The 24,663-nt window shown below is 49.6% G+C and overlaps 1 protein-coding gene across 3 annotated transcripts in view; it reads left to right on the top strand.

Annotated features, from left to right (window-relative positions):
- The window catches only part of LOC111866552 (nuclear hormone receptor FTZ-F1), a 180,970-nt gene that overhangs the window by 67,464 nt on the left and 88,843 nt on the right, over nt 1–24,663 (top strand). For 2 of the 3 annotated variants that reach the window (XM_023855610.2, XM_023855609.2), the window contains one exon: nt 9,833–10,171. In XM_023855610.2, the coding sequence (XP_023711378.1) occupies nt 9,833–10,171 (339 nt within the window). Of the gene's footprint in view, nt 1–8,740; nt 10,172–24,663 lie in introns of those variants that run through there. The other variant, XM_023855608.2, reaches the window with a different exon arrangement.

The following is a 24,663-nucleotide window of genomic DNA, read 5'->3' as shown; positions in this document are numbered from 1 at the left end:
TAATTCGTATTTGAGAGAGGAAGTCATCATATGCGAGGCAAGGAGCGCGTAGTTCCGGCAGTGAAATTATTAAGATTGGAGCCGAAATACAATGAAAATGGAGGTTTGAGTCGACCGCTGAGAAGTCGCCGGAATGGGATAAGTCGCATGAAATTGGTCACGGCCAGTTGAACGTAGCGCTGCCCGGAAATGCATCTTACCTTGACATGCTTCTCGGAAGATCCGAGCTGCTCCAGGTATGGCCCGACCTAACACCCTACACTGCGGGTCACCAGGTGTATATGCTGTGGACCCAGCGTTCTCCCTTGGTAACGCGCTTGCCCAGTATTTGAGAAGGGTACCTTCTCTGTTCAACAGTTACCTTGCCATCTGATGCTGTATAGATAAGCTACTGACAGCGCCCCAAAAGGAATGGAGGTTTATCTCCACTCATCCTGAAATAGCTTCCTCAGACTCCGGCCGCTGTACCGACGGTGTAGGTAAGAGGCTGGTTGGGCCCCAGAGCCGGTATGGACCGTGTGAAAAAAGAGAAGTCTCTGCCTGTGCCGGGAATCGAAGCGCAGTTCTCCTGTTGTTCAACCCGTAGCCTAGTTCGTCCACTTAGTGTGATTACAGGTAACTGCAACGCGAACAACCGGCCGAAGCCCAAACAATTGATAATGGCCTGTGGTGAGCAGGCAGCGCGATCCAAGCCGCCTGACACACAAACCCAGTGCTCTTGAACTCGTTCGTAACAATTATGACAAGATGGCTGCCGGGCGCATGGTGTATATCGCGAGTGGGCTTGGGAATTGTGTCAGCGCATATTGCGCAACGCTTCGCTGGCTTGCGGGCCCTATCGTAATGCGTCATTGTTGGCAGAGTAACGAGAGTGCAAGTGGGTTTCACTTTCCTTTTGTCCAAAGCTGTACTTCGCGCAAGTTGCACGGCTTTGTCGCAAAGTGTGTCACATCTAAGGACGTCGGTCACAGTAGGCCCTGGCTGTGAAACAGATTGATAACTTTGTTATTATTTTCATATTTTGACAACGGTAAATACGTTCACCCTTTAAAGAATATTGGTATATTGGTATAAATAACACATGCCTTAACACACAAGAATTCAGAATTCTACCGACGCAGTGTATTTATGTGTTCCGTATGGTTCTCACAGTAAACAGCGATTGTTTCCCTAAGCAGCATTAACCGGTTTGGCGTTGCTATGGAGACGGAGTGTTTCCTGTGAGGTACGAACTTAAGTTTTATATACCGTATCATTCAGATGTCGCACTGCTTGTTTCACATGCAGCCCCCCCCCCAAATGGTGACATAAACATTTCGCCCGTTACATGATTCATTGATAACTTGAGTCCAGTGTAATCCTTCCAATAAGCGGCGGTCGCCCGGTCGGTGTAATTCGCATGCGGACTAAAGCCTCGGAGCTTTTTATAAAGTGCGACCACGCCGTAGTATGCTACTCCCACATGTGTGTGAAATTCTGTCGGACCGCAGGTCGTCAGGTCCGAAAACATGGTTTCCCTTTAGAACCGAGGCCATTGTAGGCTGCTACTGCTTGAGAGTCTGTGTGCCCTAAACCGTGTACATAACCTCCCCGTTTCAAGTCATAAGCACTGCAATGAGGCGGACACGATCCACGACCCGGCGCGGGCAGAGTACCATCTGGTGAACAGTCACTGGCTGTTGAAATCGGCCGAGTGTCTGATAACAAAGAGCCCACTTTCACAAAGCGCGTTATCTCACCGTTTGTTTCCCCTGTCATTTGATAAGCGACACATACCGACTGACACGGCGTGGCTCTTCCGAAACCAGAACCACGAGCAGTTCAGGCGTCCGCCGCCTGGAGTGTTGTTGCTGCATTGTCCATATGGGTAGCTAAGCACCGCGCGGTGAAGGCGTTATGGGTATCGGAGGCATAACTCCACTTATATCTAAGTTCGGAACCAGATGGAAGTGAGTGGTCAGCTTCACACCACGGTCGCTTTTACCCTTGCCTACCCAGGTTGAGCCCCAGGCACTTCCAGGACGTGTTTCCTCTGCCGAAAACGAAACCCAGATTCTTCAGTCGGCTAGGCCGTATCCTGCTGAGCTGTCAGGCCCTTCCGAAGATAGTGCAAGATAATTTTCTGTTATGATTGACCTAAGCCACGCAGCCGTACTGTGGCCCTGGGGTCGACTCAGCCTCTAACAGAAATGAGTACCAAGAAACGCGACAGGCGCGTAAGGCTGACAGCCTGTGAGCCTGGTACAGGGATAGCTTTACCTTTGCCTTGTTCATCGACGCTAGATCTGTAGCATCGAATATTAGATGATCCGTGAGTAGTGGATTGGAAAGGATGCGGTTGTAGCCCGTTTGAATTGCTGTCTCGCTTTGAGAGACAAGAAACTGGAGAATCTGGCATAGCGTATACCGGAACCTCAACCCGCGACCTCCAGACTACGAAGCCGGTGTCTTGACCAGTTGACCACGACGCTCGATTGGAACTTGAGAGTAATGTACTTCTCGAAATTGTCCTCCTCACGCTTATGACGTCATCAAGCTACCATCATAATTGTATTCATTTACAGACGTGTGCTTCAGGATAGGTAGAAAGATAAAGCTGTCTCTGTAACAGGCCGTGGAGGCCCATAGCGTTGTGAGACGTCGAGGCCCCCACATTTTCTAGACATTCGGTTCACAGATGACGGTGAAGTTAGCCTTACTCGTCGGCCCCCTTTACCCCCATGAAGAATCCTGGTACTCATTTCTGTTAGAGGCTGAGTCGACCCCAGAGCCATAGTGCGGCTGGATGGATTAGGTAAATTGAAAAATCCAGTGACCTCATCGGGAATCGAACCCGCGGCATTGTGGTTTCTAGCACAGTCACTCAACCAACTACGCTACCGCGTGCCCTGCTTCACAATAGACTTTATATTATCTTGGCGGGAAGAGTTTTGTCTTCTGGGATATAACGCCATATAGTGCGTTCAGAGTTAACAGACGTTTCGGAGGAACATGCTGACTTCATCTTCAGGACTGAAGAGTAAGCCAAGCAAGAACGCTTGAAGGAAGGAGCTAGCAAATTCCAGTTGTGAGTTGTCAGCTTCTTACAGCCGTAACTATAGGAAATTGTGTTTTCTGAGATGTGACACCGTGTAGTCATGTACACACTTAGCAACGTAGGAACCTGTTTCCCCGAACAGTTTGCCACCAACATGGCAGGATGCTGCTTTACCGGCCATGTTGGTTTCACTTCCGAACGTGATGCCCCTGAAGTCCTGCGTGCTTTTTTATGTCATGTGAAGAGGCGGTCGGGGAAGGTAAGATCGCTTCACCGTCTAGAAAAAATGGACTCGTTGCTTACAGGGCACTTTCTCTTTTATTTCCCGTCAGCTCAAGGGTTCTTCGCTCGATGTTCCCTTTTGTTTTTTTTTCTCTCTCTCCCCCCCCCCCAATTTCCCCCTTTATTACTCCATCGGACATGAAACTTCCAATATCAGGGGCCGTCAGATATTTTTCGTAAGGTTCGAGGAATATTTAAACAGTTTCGGCCCCGTTAATGAGATTCGTGTAGCTTAGTATAATGATTAGGCTGACGACCAAGGGGTTGGGGTTCGATATTCGGACACACAGACTTTTCCCTTCTCCAGGTCTGCTCTGGGACCCACCCAGCATCCGATGGGTGGCAGGCCGTCTTTCCCCAGGGATAAACCCGCCGGAGCATGAAGCTGACCGCTCTCTTTAACCTGTTGCTGAGGTTAAGAATGTGTGGAGTTATACCTCCATTTTCATACGACCGAAGGGATTGGTCTAATAGTAACAATCATGGCTCGTATTCCGGTACCGCTCGGTTCGAATTTCGGCCGGCACTGCCCTGACTGAGGATTTTCATGGTTTTCCTCGGTCTCTCTACACAAGTCTGTCAATAATTACCTAGGTTAGGCCATTAACGTGTCCTTCCGAATGCTTTCCAATTCGTTCCATGGCCTGCCATTCGACGCTGTGTAGGCCGGATACAGTTCATCCCAAACTTGTCCCCACTTCGTTACTTACCCACTGCCTGCAGGGTATGCGAGAGATTGCTTACGCGAGGGTTTCCATGAGTCGGGCCGAATATGTCGCGAGCCCCAGGTTGCTCATCCCACCACCATCAGCTTTGGGGTGAATCTGAAATTTAGAATGATGTTTGCATTGACACTTATCAGGATAATTTAACTTGGTTCGGGCGTGTATGCAGGCTTAGCCGGTCACGGTAGCCGAGCGGTCTAAGGCGTGTACTTCGTAGCTCGCTCGGAAGCCGGGATCTGGGTTCGAATCCCACTTAGGGCATTGATGTTCAGTGTTTGTGTATGTGCTTTCTTCTGTGTTTGTGTACAGGTAGGCCTTGCGACGAGCTGATCACCCGCCCAAGGAGTCCTACCGAATGTGTGTGAAACGGAGGGTTTTATGAAGGTGGGGCAAGACCCAAATTGGGGCTGTGTCGCCAAAGGGGGAAAGAATATTTGTTCCCCCTCCCTCCCCAAATCTAATTATCGCCCATATCTAGGAGCCGTGGTAGCTCAGTCGGTATAGTGACTGGCTATGGGCTGGACGACAGAGGGGTCGGAGTTCGAGTCCCGGTAGGGTGAAGAATTTTCTCATCTCCTCGTCATCTAGACTGGTTCTGGAGTCCACCCAACCTCCTATCCAGTGGGTACTGGGGACTCTTTCCCCCGGGATTAATGCGGCAAGGGCGTGAAGCTGACCACTAACCTTTTAACTAGTGCTTAGGACAAGAAAATGTGGATCTATACGTCCACTCCCCCATACGTCTCCATGGCGTAGTGCTTAATTAGTTAAGCACAGTGACAGCTTTACTTCTTTTTACCTTACCGTCTGTCTGTTCAGGTCGAAACATTGCCGAGGTGAGGAATGAGACGGAACTGCAACAGTGTTGGTTACTGTTAAAACCCGAATTGAGTTCCAGCATTAGTTAGTTTTTCCATTTCATGTTTTCAGAACAACATTCGATGTTTAAGTAAATTCCGGTTCTGCGGTATCGTCTGCTTCTTAAAATTGATTAGTATTCGAAATGAGGAGGAGGAGGTGTGTGATATGACAAGAAAATGACGTTTTCACTCTCTGTAATGTGAATATCATCGCAATATTACAAGACCGTCACTGGTAAAACGTGAAATTAATTTCGTTTTTAATCTGTTCGGGTTTTCAGTGTAACTTATTTCTGATGGCGAATTCGACTTCTTAAAGTTGTTATCGTTGTGACAAAATGGATTTATATCGGCAGTAAGTGACTGTTCAGTCTAGCGGAGTATGTAGAACAGTTTGTGTCGCCGTGCAACGCGAATAGCGGTGCTGGAACTTTGGCAGTGCGCGTCAGCATGTATAACCTCTCCAGCTAAGTCAGGTCTCTTCCTGTAGCTGTCGGTTTTCACCAGACACCCCAGTTATTTATTTTATTGAAATGAATGTAATCCGTTGTAATCTTGGTTACATATTTTGTAAGATTTGAGGTTTTCACGGCGGTGACTATGAAGAAAGCAGCCTTCTGGGATGTGGCACCGTGTAGATGTGGTGTTAACCGGCGTTTCGGAGGAACGTATCGCCTCCATCGTCAGGGTAGAAGAAAAATAAGAAAATTCGCAAGCGAACAAGTGTTAGCACCTGCTCACGCTGGTTCTTCGCATGCGGATTTTCTTATTTTTCTTCTACCCTGAAGATGGAGGCGATACGTTCCTCCGAAACGTCGGCTAACACAATATCTACACGGCGCAACATCCCAAAAGACTGTTTTCTTGATTACATGTTGTTTATGGACTGTTAACCCGTAACTGGTACCGTAGCAAAACTACGGACAGAGAGTTGGAAACTTTAAAACGAAATGCTTGGGTGTACTCACTTGGCGACGAGTGATGCCAGCAAATGCTGAAATGTGATTTGCAGTCTCGGGACCGAGACTTGTGACGGGTGTCAGCTGAATTTGCATTAAGAATTGAGACTTTCTCATGAACTCACCTCCCCCCGCACCAGTGGGGCACACTCCCCCAGCTTGGGAACCACTGTCATAGAGGTTAAGTTTGTAGGGGTATGCGTGAAAAGCAAAGTTATCCCCGTGCTTAACTAATTAAGCACTGCGTCATGAGGGCGTATGGAGCAGTGCATGTATAGACCCACGTATTCTTGACCTCGGTCGCTTTATCCCCGGGAAAGAGCTCCTGTATCCGTTGTATAGGAGGTTGAGTGAACCCCAGAGCCGGTGTGGAGGACGCGGCGAAGAGAGAAGTCGAGCTCCTCCCGAGACTCCGATAACCAGTCGCTACCGAGGAGGCAAACTCTCTGGAATCCTCCCCTCACAAACAGCCCCTCAACTAATATAGGAAAATTATCCATTGAGTGTGGAAAGGGAAATCGTTGACACAGATTCTGTGAGCTTTTGTCGGTTCCGTATGAACAAGTATGTACTGGTATAATGGGCGTAGAATGAAGGAGCCCAGTGGGGTTGGGGAGCAATAAAATTTTGGGGGTCATAACCGAACTCTCTCGTTTTAATGTTTGGAGGGGCGCTTTATTGGTGCGAAGGGGACTGATACCGCTGTAAATGCAGAAGCCAGGAGCTTTCTCCTGCTTGAGCGTTGTATTTGTGCCCCATTTTTATTGCCGAGGTTAGGGGCCCTGTCATCGCGGCTCGGCTTCCAGTATCTTGAGGTGTTTGCGGCACAGAGGCACAGCCTCATCACAGTTTTGGAGGCTGGCACAGCGGTAACGGTCAGCATCCGCACTTGGGACGTGCTCTGTCCATCTGTCCTCATTGTGGTTTTGCTTCACCCTTTCCAGGTAGACCCCGGGATGGTACCTCGAGTAGGCCACGACCGATTCCTTCTGAAACCGTTCCCAACCATCCATATGCCCTACCATTTGGCGCCGTATAGTCTAGGTAACTGGAACAACACACCAACGGCAAAGTTTTCTGATTATTTTCCGACCAAAACTCCGTACGCGTTTCCTGTGTCTCCCATCCGTGCTACATGCTCCACCCACTTGACGCAATTGATGTTCTTAATTATGTCTGGTGCATGCTGCGAGTTACGAGTCTCCTCCTCATTCATGTATTTGGTAAAGCGTCGTTAAATGATCCGCGAAAGCAGCTCCTCATTAGTGAGGACTTGGAAGGTCCTTGGATCGTGTATCTGTCCAGGTGGGCGGAATGTAAGTCTGTACCGGCTCCTTTCATATTCCTTCCGATTCACGAGCCGGGATAGCTCAGTCGCTGTAGCCACTGGATACGGGCTGAACGACGAAGGGGTCGGAGTTTGAGTCGCGGTAGGGTCTTCTCCACGTCTTCCAGACTCAACCTCCTATTCAATGGGCTCTGTCCACGGGGCCGGGGCGTGAAGCTCACCACTCACCTCCAGCCAGTGCCGAGGACAGAAAATGTGGATCTATACATCCGCAACCCCATACGCCTTCATGAGCACAGGGACACCTTTACCTGACCTGACCTTACCTCTATGCAATAAAAGCAGAATAATCTGCATTGTTCATACAGCGTCATTGAATAGCCCACGAAACGAGTGGGGGGGGGGCGTCGAGCAGCTCACAGCGTACAGCATGGCGTCCAGTGGTGGCGTCGCTGGGGTCGCTAGTGAGTACTGAAATGGGAAGAACTTCGAAAGGAAACGCTCGTGCCATAAATTGAGGTACTGAGGAAAACCGCAACCCGTCGCAGAGTTCAGTCTTCTGTCTCGGCGTTTTGAACACGTGACGTTTCTGTCGGCTGCCCTGTTTGCACCACATAGGCTGTCTGGTAAAAAAATTAAGTGAAGTTGCCCCTGTGCTTAACTAATTAAGCACTACACCATGAAGGCGTATGGGGGAGTGGATGTATAGACCCACGTTTTCTCGAACTCGGCGCTACATGGAGGATAGTGGTCAACTTCAAGCCCCTGCGTCTTTACACCCAGGGAAAGAGCCCCCGGTACCCATTGGGTAGGAGTTTTTTATGGCTAGTGGGGTGGGACTAAGTCCCTTGTACTGCGGCCACTTCTGGCCTATTGTACCAGCCCCAGATGATACGTGAGGGTGATTGTGGAGCAATTGGTGGAATGAAGATTGGCAGGGGAAACCGAAGTACTCGGAGAAAACCTGCCCCAGCGCCACTTTGTTCACCACAAATCCCACTTGACCAGACCCGGGATCAAACCCGGGCCGCCGCGGTGGGAAGCCAGCGGCTAACCGCTTGAGCTATGGCGCGGCCCTGAGTAGGAGGTTAGGTGGACCCCGGAGCCGGTCTGGAAGACGTGGAGAAGAGAAAATTCTTGCCCTCATCGGGACTCGAACTCCGACCTCTCGGTCGTTCAGCCAGTCGCTGTACCGACTGAGCTGTGTGTGGTTCCCAGGGTACGGAGATGTGACGCCGTTTAGTCTGGTAGAGTAATGTGTTGCCGGTATCTCCGTGGACACGGAGGCATCATGTCACAGAGTTCGCGATGCGTCTGTTGGGACACAGCAACTTCGCGCGGCGGCACTGATGAATGGACGGACATCTCGACAGGGTCTCGTATTGATAGGAGCAGCTTCGCGTTGGGCGGTTGGAGGGGGCGATCGTAGTTGCGGAGGAACCCGACCCAGCGCCACCTCTGCAGCGGGGATTGTAGTAAGTAGGTCAGTGGGACACTCCCCACCTCTTTTTTGTCTCACCCCCACTCCCCACTCTCCACTCTCGCTATGTACAACAACACTAACATAGGCCCGTAAGTGGGTCACAAGCAAGCAGTCACTTTCACTATTACATGGCTCTGTAATACGTTGTATCACCACCACCGCTGGCTGGACTACACTGGCTTCTCATTCCTCATCTGCTGCTCTGGGGTTACACCTCAGCCCTCCGTCACGACCTCGTCAGTTTCTCGTGTGGACACGAAGCCGTAACAACGTCGCTCTGCTGTCGTGTGGCCAGGTCTCGGCGTTGCGGTTACGTCACTCACAAATAATAGTAGCAAGAAAAAAAAAGGGCACCAGCTCGGCCCTGAGTAATCGAGCTGGTCTGACGTCGGAGTAGTGTTCTGCTGGCGGCCGACAGGTGTGCAGCCGCGTGCAGTGATTGTGACATACATCGCGGTGTGCGGCTGTGTCTGGTTTTAATGTGAATCCAACCGACTCATGTTCCTTTACATGGATTCACAGATATCGTTTAGGTTGTCTCGCTCAGAACCTAAGCATCATCTTCGGAGAAACACGGCGGATCACCACGTGCTGTCGGGGTTTCTGTCACTTGTGAGGTTTATCCGTCCCCTTAACAGGGGATGGAGTAGAGGATAACAGTGAAAGTGAACCTTACTGCAGTCAGATGTGTGCTCTTCCCCGGGATCTGTGATTACGCAACTGTTTTCCCTTTTTCGGGGCGATACTTATATTTATTAGTGGAATAGTGCAGTTAGTGGACTGTTGCTTGATCGGCGTGTAGACGTCTCACTTCGTTCCCTGCCTGTGCGGCTATGCTGACGACCTAAGTGCTGTGTTTACTCACATAACGCCCTGCAGACTATGTTATTGGAAATGGATCCTCATCCAGCCCTTCTTTCGCTCAATATGTCTCCATTTAGTCTGAGCCCCAACGGTAGCAACGGTAGCAATGGTGGTGTAGCAACAATGACTTCCAGTGCCAGTCCCCACAATAACAATCCGATGCCGCCCCCATTGTATGGCTCTCCCCCGCTGGGACAGTACTCCATGGGGGGTGGCATGCAGCCGCAGCAACACCACCCGCACCCGCACCAGCACCATCACCACCCCCACCCTCCCCCACAACAGCAGCAACATATGATGGGTAACCTGGACACTTCGTATCTGTTCCCGGCAGGGGGCGCCGCGGTGCCTGGGATGGACGTGGCAGCCGGTAGTTACCAACCGTCCCCGCAGCATCCTGTGGCGGCGGGCATGACGGGGACCCCCGCAGATCTGCCCGACACGAAGGAAGGCATCGAGGAGCTGTGTCCGGTGTGCGGCGACAAGGTGTCGGGCTACCATTACGGGCTCCTCACCTGCGAGTCGTGCAAGGGCTTCTTCAAGAGGACCGTGCAGAACAAGAAGGTGTACACGTGCGTGGCCGACAGAAGCTGTCACATAGACAAGACCCAGAGGAAGAGGTGCCCCTACTGCCGGTTCCAGAAGTGTCTCGAGGTCGGCATGAAGCTGGAAGGTAAGGGTGATTCCCCGCTCCTTTTACGCAACGTCGGTTTCATCAGTAAACACAAGCTCTGCACACCACATGGTTCTATGCTTAAATTCACGTCTTCTTAGGGACGAATCGCGTGACAACACTGTGCCACGTGTGTCGTCCGTAATCCAGCAGAAACACGTACATAGGCCATGAGAAGGCGTGTCGTGTTCTGTTAAATATGCGAGCATGCGTATGTCACCAGAGTGTGATAACGTGTATGTTTTTATCTGTGCTCTAAGAAAGTAGAATTTCAGAAAAAAAATGTCAAAAATGTTGCGCAAACTAATTTACTGTAAAGATAATCCTTAGCTCCATGTGTGCCAAATTTCATATTTTCAGAGCTTGTGGTTGCGTAGAAGAATGCATTCAAATCTGATGAAATTAGCGTTGCATTAACAGAGTTCACACTCTGCCTGTAAGTGACTTGTGTAACTTGTATGGATTGGATTGCTTGTCTCGGGGTTCCATTCGTTAAGCAGGTGCACGGCCTGTGAAGAGTTTATTAATTTGGGTATCGGTGGGCCAGTTAGGTTCTGGCTTTAAGGTAGTTCTTTATCGGTTAGGTTAGAAATGATTGGTGAAATTAAGTGGGGTTGGTTGGATTGTGTTAGGTAGTGACTGGTTTAAGTCATGCATTGTTGGGCTAAATGAAGTTGGTTGGGCTGGATTGTGTTAGGTAGTGACTCGTTAAGTCATGCATTGTTGGGCTAAATGAAGTTGGTTGGGCTGGATTGTGTTAGGTAGTGACTCGTTAAGTCATGCATTGTTGGGCTAAATGAAGTTGGTTGGGCTGGATTGTGTTAGTGACTGGTTTAAGTCATGCATTGTTGGGCTAAATTGAGTGTTTGGTTGGATTGTGTTAAGTAGTGACTGGTTTAAGTCATGCATTGTTGGGCTAAATGAAGTTGGTTGGGCTGGATTGTGTTAGGTAGTGACTGGTTTAAGTCATGCATTGTTGGGCTGAATTGTGTTAGGTAGTGACTCGTTAAGTTATGCATTTTTGGCTGGATTGTGTTAGGTAGTGACTCGTTAAGTCATGCATTGTTGGGCTAAATGACGTTGGTTGGGCTGGATTGTGTTAGTGACTCNCCCTTAGAAAGAGCTAGTCTCAGTCACTGCAATCTAAGGGGCCCAACTGAGTAGGTATATCCTGACCCATCCACCTGAGGACGGAGACAGATCCAGTCTCCGAAACTTTGTGGTTTTTTTGTCTTATATATACCAGAGGATGGATAAAGTCCAAAACGAACCTAATAGTTCTGTACAACATACACCATCATCAAAGTCCTTTAAAGTCTATAAATTAAGTGATTTTGGTTGGATTGTTTTAGGACATGACTAGTTTAAGTCATGTATTGTTGGGCTAACTTAAGTGGGTTGGGCTGGATTGTGTTAGTGACTGGTTTAAGTCATGTATTGTTGGGCTAACTTAAGTGGGTTGGGCTGGATTGTGTTAGTGACTGGTTTAAGTCATGTATTGTTGGGCTAACTTAAGTGGGTTGGGCTGGATTGTGTTAGTGACTGGTTTAAGTCATGTATTGTTGGGCTAACTTAAGTGGGTTGGGCTGGATTGTGTTAGTGACTGGTTTAAGTCATGTATTGTTGGGCTAACTTAAGTGGGTTGGGCTGGATTGTGTTAGTGACTGGTTTAAGTCATGTATTGTTGGGCTAACTTAAGTGGGTTGGGCTGGATTGTGTTAGTGACTGGTTTAAGTCATGTATTGTTGGGCTAACTTAAGTGGGTTGGGCTGGATTGTGTTAGGTAGTGACTCGTTAAGTCATGCATTGTTGGGCTAATCGAAGTTGGTTGGGCTTGATTGTGTTAGTGACTGGTTTAAGTCATGCATTGTTGGGCTAAACGAAGTTGGTTGGGCTGGATTGTGTTTGTGACTGGTTTAAGTCATGCATTGTTCTAAATTAAGTGAGTTTGGTTGTATTGTGTTTGGTAGTGACTAGTTTAAGTTATGTATTGTGTTAAATTAAGTGAGAACTATTAGGCTTGGAATCAGTTGCGCTTCCTTGTGTTGCTTGGCTAAGTCTCGCATGCGTTCATGCAGGAGCAGGGACCACAGTAGTGAAAGCGCATGGCTTGTGTGGAGTATTTCGGCAACAGATCGTAGTGAAAAGCCTGCTGCAGAGACCGATATGTTAACGAGAGGATAATATTAAAAGTAATCTTTGCAAATTAGCACGTGTTTATGAAAGTTGACGGCCCTTTGGCGGAATTTTTTGTTGACGATTCCTGTTTTTGTGTTAACATTACATTTGGGAGGTGTTTGGTTCGAATCTCGGTTGGGATATCGGCTTTTAGAGGTTTTCCTCAGCTCCTCCAGGTCGCAACCACTTGTTTCCAAATTCGTTCCAGTTTATAATTTATCTCTGACCCTCAGTTCGACTCTGCAGTCTGACAGTCATAAAATAACGCACAAAAGAAACATTTTTTACGAATTTATCTGTTTACTTATGTGTAGTTCATCCAGGGACGCTGTCTGTAGCAGCGAACGATTGCACGATTGGTGAGCTGTGAATTTGAAAGGTTTCAGACGGAAGCAGTGAGGCAGACGAACGAAAACTTAGAAACATTTCACGCAGGATAACTGGTGCTCAGACAGAGAATCGAACCGAGAACCCGCGCCCCCTCGAGCATTACCGCTACCCCATCCCGCCCCCGTGAAGTTCAGTTTTCTGCAACTTAACCAGTTTCTTTTCAAAGCAGGTCAGAGCACTGATGTATTTTCTGTGGACCTTGTTCATATTGTGAATAGGGGGTTGATTTGGAGACCGGCTTCGCGGCAGAGCTGCTCCGTCGGCTAATATAATTTCCCATGAACCTTTATAAGTCGCATTAGCGAACAACTGATGAGTCGTATGGCCGTCTCGAAACGTCTGTATAGATCAGTGGATCGCCAAGACTCGTCACAGGTGCTTTGGAAAGGGGAGCCATAGAATACGTGTGCAACCTCCGAAACGTCGTGTTCTTTTATCGCAGTTTAGTTACGCGTTTGCGGGGAGAAGCAGGTAAACACGCGCCCCAAATCATTCGCCTGTTTCGCGTGCAGCGGTTTCAGCGCTGCTAGACGGAATTCTGTTTAAATTTGGTGCTGAGGTAGAGGGAAAGTTGTCGCTGTGCCTAACTATTTGTGCACTGCGCCATGAAGGCGTATGGGGGAGTGGATGTATAGAGCCACGTTCTCTTGACCTCGGCAGTAGTTGGAGGTGAGTGGTCAGCTTCACGCCCCTGCCGCTTTACCCCCGGTACCCATTGGATAGGCGGTTGTGTGGACCCCAGAGCCGGTCTGGACGACGTGGAGAAGAGAAAATTCTTGACTCTACCGGGACTCGAATTCCGACCCCTAGGTCGTCCATCCCGTAGCCAGTCGCTGTACCGACTGCGCTATCCCGGCTCCTTTTGAGGAGTTTTAGAAATATTTGTCGATATGTACCCAAGTTTTTTTAAACCCGGAGAACAAAGGGGGATCCACATTGCATGAAGAACTTAACGCGTTTGTGTTCGTATCGCAAAATATTTTGAGCAAAAGCTGAAGTACGCATCTTATGTCCAGTGCACCCCCCCCTTTAAATTTTATGTAGTTGGCTAGATAATGAAGCAAAGGTGAGAGAAGGCGACACAATTGTTGACCTCTGGACAATTTTCGAATTGTTAAGCATTCTTTAGGTGAAGGTGCGGTCTTCAGATGGCTGTTGCTGAAATAGCGTTTGATTTCCACAAATGTATAGTGTACTGATCTGTCAGCAGTTCAGTACCCGTGGATTCCTGTGGCTTTGCACATTGTGACGTAACGTTTCGGAAGCTGGGTCTGTTTCCATCCTCAGGGGGAAAGGTGGGACCTGTGCCAACTTAGTTGGGTCCTCCATTGGTTCAGGGTAGATCTCTGTATTGGACCCAGTCGACTGTAGTTTCTCACCTGAGGATGGAAACAGATCCAGATGTCGAAACGTTATGGTGTGTTCGTAATACCAGCCGATGGGCAGGCTCCCAGAATGCAGTAGTATTAAGTGTAAAGTGTCATTGTAAGAACTGTTTAGAATCAAAATGTCTCATGTTCATAGAGACTGGGACAATGAGATGGGCAGGGCATGTAGCATATTTGAATGCTTATTTGATATTGATAAGGGGGCCAGAAGGAAAAAGGCCGAGACCCAGACAGAGGTGAGTGGACGATGGAATGTAGGGAGGTAGGATGGGGCGGCATGGAGTGGATTGATCTGGCTCAGGATATGTACCAGTGGAGGGCTGTTGTGAACACGGTAATGAACCTTCGGGTCCCATACAATGTTGGCAAATCCTTGAGCGGCTGAGCGACTGCCGGCTTCTGAAAATGAGCCCATCGCCACGGAGTCAGTTGGTTCGTGTGTAGAGAGCTCAGTCGGTATAGCGACGGGCTACGGGCTGGACGGCCGGGGTTCGAATCCCGGTAAGGGTAAGATTTTTCTCTTCTCCACAATGTCCAGACGGTCTCTGACGCCCACCCAGCCTACTATCCAGTGGGCACCTGGGCGATTTCCCCTGGGGTAAATCGGCCGGGGCGTGAAGTTAGCCGTTCACCTCCATCGACTGTCGAAGTGAAGAATGGCGGAGCTGTACGTCCACTCCCCCCTACGTTTTCGTGGCGTGGTACGGAATTAACTGAGCACAGGGACAGCTTTACCGTATATAGAGATTTCGGTCGTCCGGGATATAACAACGTGTAGTCCTTTGAGAATGAACCGACGTTTCGGAGGAACATATCGCCTCCATCTTCAGGATCGAAGAATAAACGGCTCAAGCAGATGACAGACATAGGTTGACTTCCAGCGGCCTACACGGCGTTGCATCCCAGAAGATAGACTTATGTAACCACCGGTGTCAGAACCTCAGAACCTGCAACTCGGTGCACACGGCGAAACAGTTACGGTGCTGAATGAGTCCTGCTCACATTGGTCACTGACACAGACCTGGGGTGTTTGAGAGCAGGACTCGGAGTGGGGGGGGCCTGCATGATAAGGAGCTCCATGATTTCTACTTATCGCCGAATACTCTGAGAATGAGTAAAATCATGGAGGTTGAGACGGGAGGGAGTTATGGTGGGGAAATGCGAAGGAAAGAGACCACTATCAAGACCTAAGTGTAGATATGGCCCTGAGGCCACTCAGCCTCTAACAGAAATGAATACCAGGATTCTTTTGGGGGGTAAAAGGTAGCCGACGCTTAACGCTGACAGCCTCACCGTCATCTGTGAGCCAGCTGTCTAGAAAATGTGAGAACCTGTACGTCTCACCATCCTATGGGCCTCCATGGCCTGCTACAGGGATAGATTTACCTTTTTTCCTTTTTAATCCCTTAAAATCATCTTCAACTGAATGCAGCCCCCTCATAGGAGGTCTGCCTACTCGTCGAGTACCCTCTGCTTTATGTAGAGTTGACTTCTTGTAGACTCGATGATAATATTAAACGGAATCATAAATAATTTGAATGAGAGGGTATGTACTGAATTAACCTTGTGAGGATAGGGTGCAGTGGCGGGCTCTTGTGAAGACGGCGATGAACCATGAGGTTCCATGAAGGGCGGGGAATGCCTTGAGTAGCCCACAGCTTCCCAAGGACTCAGCTCCCTGGTTTCAGTAGTTCGTTGCATTGCTCCTACCGCCACCACTTGTCGAGCGGTAGACAGACAAGCAAATGGACGCTAATTGGGTGCTCCGTTATCTCGCCCATTACAGCCCACAAAGCACGATGGATCCTATACGTAACACCCGCCGGGGTAGCTACAGGCTGAAGGATCCAGTGTTCGATTCTTTGCAGGGGCAAGATATCTCCACCAGACCGGCTCTGGGGCACGGGAAGGTATGTTTCACTGGAGGCGAAGGGGCAGGGGCGTGGAGCTTACCACTCGCCTTCAAAAATGCGTGGGCCACTCCCTCGTAACATGGGTGGGTGCCGGAAACAGTCTGGACGCTGTGGGGAAGAGAAAACCATCTGTCCGTGCCGGGATTCAAACCCCGATTCCCCTATCGCCCTGCCCGTAGCGTAGTCAGTGTAGTCTATAAATAGGCCACGGCCGCGAAGCGCGTGGCTACAATCGCGATAGGCATGAGTTGCCAAGCTTGGCGGCTAGTGACGTGTGGCGTAAGGTTACAGGCTCGAAACGCTTTCCTAGACCTTCGAAATGAGGGTTTTTTTTTTGTTCTTACTTCAGATAACAATTGGTACGGAGTCTGTCGGGCCGTCCTGTGCCACAAGGACACTCCGCAACTGCAGCAGACCCATCTGTAATTTATTTTGCCACTCCTCCTCTCCTTGTCTTTATCCTACATTATGTCCTCTCGCCTTTGTCTCCTTGCTTTCCGATTGCTTGGCTTTCTTTATCCCTAGTGATGGCGCTGTGTTCATCCGAAACGTCGGTAAACGTCTGCCAGAAAACCGTACCGTTCACAGTTACCTCTGTGAGATCCTCCAGTCCAGCAGGTTCGAATCCCACTCAAGGCGTGGATGTTTCCGTTTATTCTGTGTTTGTGTAGGTAGCGGTCTTGCGACTGGCTGATCCCCCGTCCAAGGAGTCCTACCGATTGTCTTAGGATTAAGAAACTGAAGGAGAAGAGAGCGTTCCATGGATGCCCTGTGCTCCAGGTGGGAGCGCGAGGAAAAAGAGACTGGTGCCTAGCTCAGCTTGCAAATACAGTCTGTTACTCCCAGATTGCTGCATGCCTAGCGCCATATTGTCCACCTGCCGCTGTCCAGTGGTTAAGTAGGCTTGCGATCGCATTGCGGCATGCATTTGTTTCTTTTCTGCGGTTACGACACTCGCCACTCTCAAGGAGTGTTTCCTAACTGCTAGGATTTCAACATCCGAAGCCGAGAGCTACGTGAAATCTGGCCAGCATGTTTGTCCTATTGAGAGAGGAGGGAATGAATGACCAGCTGTTTTGCAGTGCAGTTCTTGATGCTGTCGGGCCACACTGGAACGCCGTCCTCCCCGGATATGGCTGTCATATGTGAGCACAAGTTTGTGCACTCTGTCTTCTGCGATATAAGGCCGTGTAGTCCGTTGAAAGTCAGCCGACGTTTCGGAGGAACATGTCGCCTCCATCTTCAAGAAACCAGCGTGAAAGGCCGCGCCATAGCTCAAGCGGTTAGTCGCTGGCTTCCCATCGCGGCGGCCCGGGTTCGATCCCGGTTCTGGTCAAGTGGGATTTGTCGTGGACAAAGTGGCGCTGGGGCAGGTTTTCTCCGAGTACTTCGGTTTCCCCTGCCAATATTCATGCCACCAATTGCTCCACAATCACCCTCACCTATCATCTGGGGCTGGTACAATAGGCCAGAAGTGGCCGCAGTACAAGGGACTTAGTCCCGCCCCACTAGCAATAAAAACAACTGTTGCGGTACATACATCTCGTAACTTATTAACAGGTAAGGTTGTCCCTGTGCTTAACTAATTGAATACTGCGTCATGAAGGCGTATGGTGGAGTGGATGTATAGAGCCACATTCTCTTGACCTCGGCACTAGCTGGAGGTGAGTGGTCAGCTTCACACCCTTGCCAATTTACCCCCAGGGAAAGAGCCCCTGGTACCCATTGAATAGGAGACTGGGTGGACCCCAGAGCCGGTCTGGACGACGTGAAGATGAAACAATTCTTTACCCTGCCGGGACTCGAACACCGACCCCTCGGATTCCGCATGTCATCCTTGCACAGGGCCATGCAGTTCTTGTCTGTGCCGTTCCTGCTTTAGCGTGTGAAAATATGTTGCCCTGTGTAAAACACATGCCGGCGTGTATCACGCGGTGACAGTCTGCCGACTGAAAGTTTCCCTCAAACATAAGTAAGATGGCGGGCAGCAGTCGTTTGTTCTTTGTTCTCGGCGCGGTACGTAAGAGCGGTGTCATGGCGGCCAGCCTGTGCACTCGTGTGGAATCAGCGTACAGCCTCGTTACGTAACGGCTTTAAAAATACGTCGCCTTGACGACATGTAAATTAGTTTAATGTAATATTGATTCGGGGAGTTATCGACCGATCGATATAGCACCGCGATTGTTGTATTCCGTTACATTCTGAGTTGGTTCGACGACTGGGCTCCTAGGAAGGTAGGCTGTCAGCTGGACCGCCGTGACAAGTTCCAGTTGAGTTTCTTCTTGCGAGCAGTTCTGGGACGCTGTAAGTATACAGTGGCCAGATGATGGATGAATTCTAAGGGATTTGGAAGGAGTCCGTTGGGGCCTAATCCCGGAATTTCTCAGGACGTACCTAGGGAATTTACTAAAAATCTCAAATCAGGATAAACGGTGACTTGCTCGAGATTCGAATCAAGTACTTCAGCAATACGAAGAGACAGACTTAAAAGCTCGAGGATATGATAATGTGCTGCGTGTGGGGGGGGGGGATGACGTGTATTGAGTAATGGGAACTGAGGCGAGTAATCGTTTTATTCTCGTTATGGCGGCCTGAGTTGAATTCCAGGTGGGATTTATGGTGGACGAAATGGAAGTGGTTTCCCCTGCCAATTCCCATTTCTCACATCCGGGTGTGGTGGAGTGCGCCGTGTAGGGACTTGTCGCGACACACCGGGAGTAGGGGAAATCAAGAAAGAGAGCAATAGTGGAATGGTGATTGGCAGAGGAAAATGGTGGAACTTGGAGAAAGCTTTATGTCACCGGCGCTTGGTTTGCTTCGGACTAAATGACATGTTTATTACGAATGGAAATTGAACACTCTAAAGCCCAGTGGTCTTGGGCCCCTGAGCGAGGCTTAACATGGAGAGTGCTCTGGGTGAGACGTCACGCTGTGCGTACAGGGTATGCCTGGATATGTCACCATCAGCATTAAAATGTAACTAGAATGGTCAGACCAAGGAGGATGAGAGGGACTGGGAATGCAGCACGAGTGGTGGAGAGGAGGCGGGAAAGCCGAAAGAACACTAGGAAAACCAAGACGTAGGTGGGTGGGTAATATAATGAATCTTAGATAGGATGGGTCCGTATTGATCTGGCTCAGGATAGGGACCAGTGGATGGCTCTTGTGAACACGGTAATGAACCTTCGGGTTCCATAGAATGCTGGGATGTTCTTGAGCAGCTGAGCGACTGGCGGCGTCTCAGAAGGACTCGGTTCCATTGAGTTATAAATATGTTATTGATTTCACTGAAGGTTTGTTAACGTTGGCTACTGAAAGTGCGATCTACCCTCCAAGATGTTTTCTGCATTGGCTTATTGTTAGTTTATTTGAATCGGTGGGAGTTTGCACAGTCATGGTTCCCCTGGGGGCGGACGGTATCTCGCGCCTACGTCACTCACCTGAGCCATTTGTTCCCGTATCGCTACCAGCCTTTGTAGTGGCCAACTGCCTGAACATTCGCGCTTCAATAACTGAGCTTATTGTCGCGCGACTCCTCAAGGAATTGCACGCCTCTTTATACTGCCCGAAGGTTCATCACCGTGCTCACAAAAGTACACGTGTGCCAGAAGAATCCACCTCACACTCAGATTCTCTGCTCTTAAGGTTTGTTGTAATATTCTGAAGATTGCAGCAACGTATTCCTCCGAAACATTGGTACCTATCCAGTAAACTGGCGGGCGCCATATCTCAGAAAATACCCGGCTTCAGAAGATGAAATCGGTAAATATTTACGGCAAGAAACGAGGCCAAAAATGTAAAATTTGAGATTTTCACGGCGGTGACTATGAAGAAAGCAGTCTTCTGGGACGTGGCGCCGCGTAGATATTGTGTAACCGATGTTTCGGAGGAACTTATCGCCTCCATCTTCAACGTAGAAGAAAAAATTACTCTCTTATCACCTGGTCCCGCTGGTTCGTCGCTTGCGGATTTTCTTTTTTCTTGTACCCTGAATATGGAGGCGCTGCTTTCCTCCGAAACGTCGGTTAACAAAATATCTACACCGCGCCACATCCCAGAAGACTGTTTTCTTCGAGGCTAAAAGTGTCGAGTATAAACTTTAGTAATGAGTACTGTCATTTGGGATGTGGCGCCGGACAGTCCGGTAGTTGTACACCGACGTTTAGGAGGAACGAAGTGCCAGGTTCTTCAGAATTTAAAAGGAAACAGCATATAGAGTAGAGGGTATGTGGCTGCTTGCTGTACGTCCCTGAAGATGGAGGGAGACTTGTACCGGACTGCATGACGTCACATGCAGGGACCGCCGCCTAGAGAGAACCTGCAGTGTTAAAGGAAGAGGTTGGAAATGTTTCGGAACAGATGTGCCCCTCGCCGCTATGCAACCCGGAGTAGTTGACCTACATGGCTCTCGTTGCGTGCGAGGCTGATGCAGGCCCGCAACACAAGCGGTCGGAACTACTCCTAATTGATTTATGGGCTTTAAAGTTGATCAACTGCTGGTCCCCACAATGATTTGAGTAGCCCTAGTGGCAGTGAGATTGGGGTCTTGGGGAAGGCTGTGTAAGGGCGCTCTCAGTAGCTTCATATGATACTCCCCCTCCCCCACCCCTCCTCCCCCCTTCCCCAACTCCCTTATGATCCCATGAGAACCCTAGCCGCCCATACGATGTATGCGTATTAAAACGAAGGTAACGCTATCCCTGTAACAGGCCGTGGAGGCCCATAGGGTTGTGAGACGTCGAGGCTCCCACATTTTCTAGACAATCGCCTCATAGATGGCGGTGAGGTTGTCAGTCTTACGTTCCGGCCGTCCTAGAACCCTCAGGAAGTTTCCTGGTACTCTGTTCTGTTAAGGCCGAGTCGACCCCAGGGTCATAGCGCGGCTGGAATGATTAGGTAAATTTAAAATTCGGGAATCGAACTCGCAACCTTCCGGCATGTAGCGTAGTGCCTCAGCTACGCTACCGCGTACCCGCTATATACGTTTGTTGCACTCTGTTATTTGTGTTTTCCCTCCACCGCTTCACTCTCAGCTCTCGTGAATGATTACGTCTCCCTGCCTTGTTTGGACCTGTCTAATCGCATCTCTGGCTTCTGCACATTGTTGCAGGCCCTTATCAGACTGTACGGTGACGACAGCCACTCTACACCTTCAGTAACTCCTAAAGTGCTCCTGTGCAATCACGGTAGTGTAGTTGAGTGGGCCACTGTGCGACAAGCCGGAAGATCGCGGGTTCGATTCTAGATGAGGTCATTGGATTTTTCAGTTGACCTAATCCTTCCAGCCGCACTATGGCCCTGGAGTCGACTCAGCCTCTAACAGAAATGAGTACCAGGAATTTTCCTGAGGTGGGGGGTGGGGGGGTAAAGAGCGGCCGGCGCGTAAGGCTGACAACCTTACCGCCACTTGTGAGCCGATTGTCTAGATAATGTGGGAGCCTCGACGTCTCACAACCCTATGGGCATCCTCGACCTGTTACAGCCAGAGAGAAGTTCGCGAAATGTTACGCTGTATGCAGCTGCATTTACTGAGTCCCCTGCGTATGGTCTCGCCGACTTGCCAAGACTGTGTTTGGACATGGCTCCTGAGAACTGTCCCCCCCCCCCTTCTTGAGAGGTCGCGACCCACAGTTTGATAAACCATGGCCTAGCCTAAATGAGAGAGAACAAGGCTGATATCGTTGAGCCGGAGAAGTGTGTCACGTGACCACGCACAGACGTGCTGGCCCCACGGGTAGTCCAGTCAAGAAGTTACATACATATATAGTGCTGAGCTGACGCGAAAGCCTGCCTTCCTTACTGTTCTGCCCTGCGCTAAATTTAGCCGTCCTTAACAGGGGTCACGTCTGTCCGTCTGAGGACCTGGTGTAAGTGCTTCAGGTTGTCAGGTAACCCCAGGTTTGCATAAGACCGCAAGAGCCCCAAGATAGCTCAGCCGCTATAGTGACTGGGATGCGGGCTGGACGACCGAGGTGTCAGGGTTCGATTCCCGGGATGGATAACAGGTCATTCTGTTGTCCATAACGTCCAGATTGGCTCTGGGGCTCACGCACCCTCCTGTACAAAGGGTACCATGGGCTGTTTCCCTGTGAGGGGGGGGCCGTGAAGCTGACCACTGACCTCCATGTAGCGTTGAGACTAATACTGGTGGAGCTATACGTCTTCATGGCGTGATGCTTAACGTTTAGCTTTCTGCTTTGTGTAAGACCATGAAGTGAACGTTGCTGGTGTTCCGTAAACATTCTTTTTTAAAATTCGATACGGAAGAATTACAGCAATTTGAACATACAAAACTATAATCTTACCCGTAGTTCTGTATGGTTGTGAAACGTGGTATCTGACAATGAGGGTGGAACGTAGACTGAGGGTGTGTTAAGGGGCTTGTCGCCAGCCTTGAAGTAACTCTGACTCTTGACTCAGTCTTTAAAATGTTAAACTGTTTTCAATTTAGAGCGTGTTTAGATAGAAATGCCCCTTTTCAGAGGAAGACGTTAATAAACGAAAGTGTGTGTTTCCCGTTCATTGGAAGAAGACTGAGGACATGCAGTTAGGCAGGTGATGACCCTTCGCCAGCCCGTACTGCAAAACTGGATCCCTGGATCACGCAGCAACGAAAACAAAACGCAAGCGGACGGCGTGCGGCCTCACGTTCGAGAATTCGGCTTTCCACTACCGAACCAGACGAGACAGCAAACAATGGCGGCATGTCTAAACATCTATGATTGAGTTTCGTGATAATGTTGTTTTCTTGGAGGTGGGAACCAAGTTTCAAAATGCATATTCGGGTGAACAGTTTTCCAACGGTTCTCCTTGAACGGATCCATGGATAGTACAAACCTCTGCGCTTGATACGAAATGTTTTGGAAGGCATCTACCAGACTACACGTCGTCACATCCAACATGACCATAATCTTGAACCATTTGTTAGCCCTTTGTCGCTTTGAACGCAAGATTTGGAGGCGCGCGGGCTTGCCAGCTGTTTGCCCACGAGATTAGCGGAGGCTGCCCCGAGATACGTACATCGTCTGTGTGCATAACCTATTAAACACAGCGATGGACTTCTCGTGTCGTGTTCACTTGCGCAACAATGGCGACATGCCTTGCGTAACCATGGGACTCTGTGCGTATTGTTCAGTGGTTATGTTGTCTCTTGCAATAAGCCACTGTGCGGTACTCGTACACACTTGTTTCGCAAACCGTGAGGTTTGAGGCTTTTCCACAACGCAGTGGTAAGTGGGGGGGGGGTTGGTTTTACGGCGCTGTCGGAATCTGCACTGTGTACCTTCGAATGGTAGGATGATCGATGAATTGGAAAGGATTGCAAAGGAAATGGTTGTGGTCTTTTCGAAATACTATCCCCCCCCCCAAGTTGCCTGGAAACACCTCGATTAGGATAGCCTTCCGGTTGCAAAGTGACTTCTGGCCAGGTTCGGGGCGTCTGCATGCTGCCCGACCTCGCCGGACCTCTGTGAAAACAGGCGGAGATCCAACTAGTTCAAGAACGTGCTATTTAAAGCGAGGCATGTGGCCGTCTTCGTGTTAACCCAGTAAAGCACGTTGGTTACTATTCGAACCACCTGCTCCTACATTAGAGAAGATAGAATTCTGCCCACACAGTGTATTTATGTGTTCCGTATGGTTCTCACAGTAAACAGCGATTATTTCCCTAAACAGCATTAACCGGTTGGGCGTTGTTATGGAGACGGAGTGTGTTCCCTGTGAGGTACGGACTTCAAGATACTAAAACTCTGCATTCTGCCCACACAGTGTATTTATGTGTTCCGTATGGTTCTCACAGTAAACAGCGATTGTTTCCCTACACAGCATTGACCGGTTGGGCGTTGTTATGGAGACGGACTGTTTCCTGTGAGGTAGGCACTTCAAGATACTAAAACTCTGCATTCTGCCCACACAGTGTATTTATGTGTTCCGTATGGTTCTCACAGTAAGCAGCCATTATTTCCCTAAACAGCATTAACCGGTTGGGCGTTGCTATGGAGACGGAGTGTGGTAATAAGCCGTATAACATTAACGGTGATGATTTGGATGTACCCATTTTCGGCAAATGTTGACGCTGTAATATCGACTGAATCACTGCCGTTTGTTGCTACCCATCTTATAGCCGCATGGTAAGTGGCATGAGGTGTCCGTTCCAATTGGTTTCCATGGAAACGAAATAGAAACCGACTACCGTGCTTATGATGTAGGCGTATCAGTTCGAGGGTCCCGCGGGCCGCCCGTTGCGATACGGACTGGGCTAGTGAGTTGCAGGGCGCCTGGTTGTGTGACCCGGTGCCCTCGGAGGAATGTGCCAAGTATATGAATGTTCCACCCCCCCCTTCCCCCTCCCGAACACCTTTAGTGCGGGCATTTTGATGGTGTTGCAAGTTGCCGTATCGACAGGCGCAGATCATGCAAACCGGTTCGGCGGCTGTGGAGTCTGCCCGGCAGAAACTGACCCCTGTCCACGTTACGGGTGGGGTGGCTGTGCTCCACGTAGCTGCCAGCAGCCCTTTCGAAGAAGCTGGCAGTCTCAGCTGTTCACGAAGAGGCAATTGAGAAGCCGTGCAACATCCCGTAACGCGCTGCAGGGGTTTGGAAGACCACTCCTTGTCTGCCGTCC

The sequence above is a fragment of the Cryptotermes secundus genome, unplaced genomic scaffold, assembly GCF_002891405.2.
Source record: "Cryptotermes secundus unplaced genomic scaffold, Csec_1.0 scaffold575, whole genome shotgun sequence".
In the NCBI taxonomy this organism is placed as follows: Eukaryota; Metazoa; Arthropoda; class Insecta; order Blattodea; family Kalotermitidae; genus Cryptotermes; species Cryptotermes secundus.
This window is presented reverse-complemented; position numbering and strand designations above follow the sequence as displayed.